General features: G+C 53.4%; 1 protein-coding gene across 1 annotated transcript; it reads right to left on the bottom strand.

Annotated features, from left to right (window-relative positions):
* Positions 1 to 1398: 1398 nt before the first annotated feature.
* Positions 1399 to 4859, bottom strand: LOC119327775 (cinnamoyl-CoA reductase 1-like). The gene is made up of 6 exons (XM_037600868.1): positions 4687 to 4859; positions 4437 to 4606; positions 4125 to 4310; positions 2468 to 2630; positions 2133 to 2319; positions 1399 to 1823 (listed from the first exon to the last, which is right to left on the bottom strand). Exons 1-6 carry the CDS (start codon positions 4826 to 4828, stop codon positions 1691 to 1693), a joined length of 981 nt encoding a protein of 326 aa, XP_037456765.1. The 5' UTR covers positions 4829 to 4859; the 3' UTR covers positions 1399 to 1690.
* Positions 4860 to 5085: the final 226 nt, after the last annotated feature.

Genomic DNA, 5085 nt, shown 5'->3' with positions numbered 1-5085 from the left:
CTTTTGTAGTGGTATGTGAGGCCAACTCCACCGCGCGACCCTATCCTGTCCGCCCCCGTCCGTTTGGGGTAAAAGGGACAAACGAGACGGGCCAGCGCGTGGGCGCAAACGGACTTTTGTCCGCTTTGTGTCCGTTTTTGACCCATCCCCGGCCCAAAGTTGCGCCGGTTTTGGGGTGAAACGGACAGCGCGCGGACGGGCGGGACGCGCGCGCTTGTCCTCCCCTGGCCCGCCTGTCGGTGGGAGAAACCACCCCCCTCCCCCCGCCCATTTGGCGCCATTTCCCCCAAATCCTCCCACGTCCCTCCCGCCGCCCCCTCTCTCCCCCGTCCATGGCCGACGCCCCGCCGAGTTCCGGCGGCCTGGCCGTCGACCCGACCGCAAAGGTGAAGAAGAAGGCGCCAAGGAAGCTGCGGTCGGAGTGCACGCTGGAGGAGATCGCCAAGTTGGACGCGGAATCGGCGAAGAGGAGGGAACGGAGAGCAGCCGTTCTTTTTGGAGGCTGGCATGAGTGCCGCCCGCCCACTGGGCCGCTGGCAGTGTGCCGGCGAAAAAACATTCACTTTGGAGGGCGGCTGTGTTGCCGGCCGCTGGCTGTGTTGCCGGCGAGGACAACTATTCATTTTGGAGGCTGGCTGTGTTGCCGGCCGCTGGCTGTGTTGCCGGCGATAGTCGTGTAGGCCGCTGGCTTTGTTGCCGGCGTGATGAACTGGGGTCGTGAACTGGGGCTTGGCATTTGAAACGTCCTTTTTTTTTAGAATAGACGCGGACAGGATGGGGCAAAAGGATGCGTCCGCGCGGTGGGCGCACGGCCACCGCATCCCAGGACAGGCCCGGACACGACCCCAAATCCCTACCCAAAGGGACAAAACAGGACAAAACGGACGTCCGTTTGGGGTCGCGCGGTGGAGTTGGCCTGATGGATTGGGACCATCATGTTTCAACAGATTTCTTGTAGTGCCTTATGCTTATCCTGTTTTTTTTTAAAATATCATTGTCGAATTTTTCCAACTAAACTCTTCAAAATCTCTTCATTTTTCTTCAAAAAAATTCTTTGTACCTTGCTATCTATGAAAACCATCGCCACATCATTCTAAACCGTGCTGAAATAGTCTTATGGAGTAAATATGTCCAGATTTGATTGTTGACGTGATGTTTTTGGTTTAAGAGCTAAGGAATTAAATATAGGCAATTGCAAGAGTTGAGAGGTGATAGAGAAAAAGAGGATTGTTTTTATTTTTAGTTGTGCTAGTGAATACTGAATGTTGTGAGTCCAACATCTGAACCATAAAGCTAGTCATAGCATGTTTTTGATGACTATTGTCCCATCAAAGGGAAGTAAAAATATACATACAAATTTGGAATTCAGCGTTTTCAAAAGATTAAACATTTATTTGGGAATCACTTTAGTTTGCACAGAAAAATGGTGTATCACTAAACTATAGCAATGCCATTAATATATGAAGAGTAAATTAAGTGCAAGAACATACTTTGCCCGGACTGATTTCTACATTGTGCACATGAAGGAGCGTCTCCTAGTACTATACCATTTTGATGCCGATAGCTAAATTTTGTTCAAACGAAGCTCAAAACAACCAAGGCTGACATCAACTTACAAAATGAACAAAAGCCAGACTTGTTGCCACCGGCATCTCAAGCTTATGAAAGAAAATGCATAAATATTGTTGGCTTAATCCAGGACAGATGCAACCTTGTATGATTCGACACTGTCCCTGAGGGTCTCCTCAAGTGGCTTGATTTTCCAGCCCAGCATCTCAAGCTTCGTTGAACTAAATGAGGGCTCGTCATCCACTTGGACAAACCTGCCATTGGTTTCGAGCAGAAATACGCATTAGGCTACAGTAGTCATGTCATGGCATCATTGTCATGCCACCATTACCAATTTGCCTATGCAAGAAAGATGGACTTATATGCACCAATAAGAGACTGATCATCATTAATTCAGTGCTTCCACAAGGCACAAAGCACCGTGTATCAAATATGCAGAAACATCATTTTTGTTTCATTCTAATATCAGAAATTAGCTTAAGAAATCAGAGGAAGCGTTGTACGGATCACCAAGTTGCATTTATAAGCTCAACCATATGTATATCAATTAATGACAGGCTTACTTGTTGGCAAATTTGTAAGCAGGATACATGCCCTTCAGCAGGTCAATGACATCAGAGACCTTGCTTGCATGTGAACTGCATACATAACGTCCGGAGACCTCTGGGGTTTCATACACCAAGATGAGAGAATCGGCAACGTCTCGAACATCCACGAAGTTTCTGATTTTGCTCTTTACCTCATTATCACCTGCAAAGAGTCAGAGGATAAAACCATTTCAATCGAATATACTAATGTATGAAGCAGGTATTGGACCTAATGCAGTCATGGAAACATAGGCAAAGAATTCAGCCTTCGGCGATGACTATTTCAGATCGGTGTGGCAAAGCGAGGCAACCTTTCAAGAAATCAACTATGACCGAACTGCTCGCGTTCACCGTAGGTTGCAGCAAGGGCCCGATCACCAAGGACGGGCAGACTGTCACGACATCTAGTCCGCTTCTCTTTGCGTAATCCAAGGCCTGAAGCTCTGCCAGTGTTTTGGAAAGGTAGTACCAATTCTGACAGAATGATAGGAGGCAGGATTAGAAACTGCGAAGACTGAAGCCACATTTCTGCATAACTAAGGGGACTGAAATGATGTTTGAAACGCATTTCACTGGAGACAATCCAATTCTTCATAATCCCTGTACACTTTCTAGCACAAGTGTCACATCACACTGCAGTGAGTTGTGTCATGTCAAGAAATTAATCACGCCACCTCTCCTCGCCGCCGCCAACCCTAGCCGCGCCCAGCCCTCCTCCACCCCCACCTCTCCTCGCCGCCGCCAGAGGCGGTCTCCGGGCAAGTCCGGGGCGCCGCCAAGGAAGGTGGCGGCGGGGCAAGTTGCTGCTCTGCTTCCGCGGGGGCATTCGGATCTGGGGCGGCGGCCCCTCTGGTGAGGCACCACCGGCTTAGCGGCGGGCGGTGGTGCGGGCGTTTGGTTCCGGCGTTCTTGGCCGCGCGGGCGGCGGAATCTCGGAGGACGAGGGCGACGGCGCCAGATCTGGCGCCCCTCCTCCCTGTACGGCGTGTTCTCCCCCATCCGGCCCGCTCGTGTTCCATGGGACGCCGGCGCTGGTGGTGCTAGTGGTGGGGAATCCAGTCCGGGCGAAAGCCATGGCCGACCATGCTCGGCTGCGTCGACGGCGACGCCTGAGGGCGCCGTGTCCCTCCTTGGAGGCGTCTGACAGGTCTGATCCCCCCACTCCCCCTTCCCCTAGTTCTCCCGGGCGAAAGCTCCAACTTTGTTGGGCGACGGCGGCGCCATCGGCGTCGTATCCTTCTTGAAGGCGCCGTTTAGGGAGCTTGGTGGTCGGTGGGCGCTGTTGGGGTGCGGGGGGTGGCGGCGGTGGTACCCTCCTCGTCCTAGCTCTTGCTTTCCATCGCCATTGTATCTTTCCGCTCTGCAAGGTGGTGGCGCTGTCTAGAGGACGGCGACGTTGGTGGAGCGGTGCTTCATCTTTCACATTGATGATGGCGGATCTCGGCGGCATGGTGCTGTGGAGACTCGGCGTCTGATGCGCGGAGATGGACTCGTGCAGGAGGAGGAAGCTGTCTGGCGTCATGGGGACGTCGATGGCAGACTGGCCAGACAAGGTAGAAGCCTCAATTTGATCTGAAGACGGACCTGTGGAAGATGGCGGCGACGACACACGAGTGCGTCTGACCGGATTGCGCCCCAGACCCAGTATGTGGCTCGGCTGGGGTTACCGAATGAGTTTCGGCTTCCGGCTTTTGATGTTAGGCTTAGGTGAGTGGCTTGGGTAGTGGCCCAGCTAGCACCCCCTCATCATATTGGATAGGAGTAGCGGCACATGTTGCCAAGATGGTGGATTCAGACACATTGTTGTAATACTTTGTATGGTTATCGAGAATAATCAATAAAGTGGCCGTATGCATCTCCCAGATGCAGAGGCCGGGGGTCATCCTCCTTTTCTAAAAAAAAAAAAGAAATTAATCACGCCGTACTTACAGGGACGATCATGATTCGTGATTTGGTTGGTGGTCTCACCTCTGTGGTTCTGCAGTAGTCGACGTCAGACCAGCAGTCTTCATCCATGGGCTTGCCTTCCGGCCAGCTGGGGTTCACCATGACGGCAGCGACGGAGGACACCATCACAACCCTCTTGACCTTAGCTTCGGAGCAAGCTTTCAGGACGTTCATCGTGCCAGTCACAGCAGGGGCAATTAAATCAGCCTGCAGAAACACGGAGGCGCTTGCTGGATTACAAGAACAGAACAGGACGTGTTCCCCTGTACCCGTTTATTGACTGAATTTCGGAGAAGAAAACGAGAGAGGGAAAGGGGAAAGGGGAAAAGGTACCTCGGGGTTGGGGGTGTGGTTGGCGAGGACGGGGCAGGCGACGTGGAAGACGGCGTCGCAGCCGGCAATGGCCGCCGCCATGCTGCCGTAGTCCAGCAGGTCGGCCTTGAACAGCCGCAGCCTCTCCGCGGCGCCGTCCAGCGCCGCCAGGTGCGCGTTCTTGGCGTCGCCTTCCGGCAGCAACAGGAGACCGAATCTTCGTTCAGCATCGGTCACGGTCACGGAAGAATCCAACGGTTCGAGAACTCACCGGGGTCACGGACGGTGCCGTGGACGGCGTAGCGGCCGCCGCCGCGGGAGAGGAGCAGCTTGACGAGCCACGAGGCCACGAAGCCGCCCGCGCCGGTCACGCACGCCGTCGTCGTCCTCCTCCTCCTCCCGGCGCCGTCCATCGTTGCTATGGCAGGAGGGAAGAGTGTCGGAGGTACTACCAGCGGTCAACGAGCGCACGCAGCTACGTATTTGATGGCGCGCTGGGTTGGACCACTATTAGAGCACGTGGAAATCGCATGAGTTGACGAAACACTTTGATGGTACTCTACTGTTTAATTATGCAGTGGATGGATAGAGCTGGCAAATTTGGGTCGGACTAGAAAAAGGTGAAGTAGGGCTGAAATAGTAGGAGCATCTGTAGACGTAGAAATCCGAA

This window comes from Triticum dicoccoides, chromosome 7A (assembly GCF_002162155.2).
Source record: "Triticum dicoccoides isolate Atlit2015 ecotype Zavitan chromosome 7A, WEW_v2.0, whole genome shotgun sequence".
Taxonomy (NCBI): domain Eukaryota; kingdom Viridiplantae; phylum Streptophyta; class Magnoliopsida; order Poales; family Poaceae; genus Triticum; species Triticum dicoccoides.
The sequence above is the reverse complement of the archived record's forward strand: the minus strand, read 5'-3'. Positions and strand labels throughout refer to the sequence as shown.

What these genes read in the sequence shown, in the direction of transcription:
- LOC119327775 (XM_037600868.1), bottom strand. Translation starts at nt 4,828, where the DNA reads ATGGACGGCGCCGGGAGGAGGAGGAGGACGACGACGGCGTGCGTGACC. An exon ending in ACCACACCCCCAACCCCGAG is followed by an intron (nt 4,311 to 4,436) that starts GTACCTTTTCCC and finishes GTGTTTCTGCAG; the next exon opens with GCTGATTTAATTGCCCCTGC. An exon ending in ACTACTGCAGAACCACAGAG is followed by an intron (nt 2,631 to 4,124) that starts GTGAGACCACCA and finishes TCATTCTGTCAG; the next exon opens with AATTGGTACTACCTTTCCAA.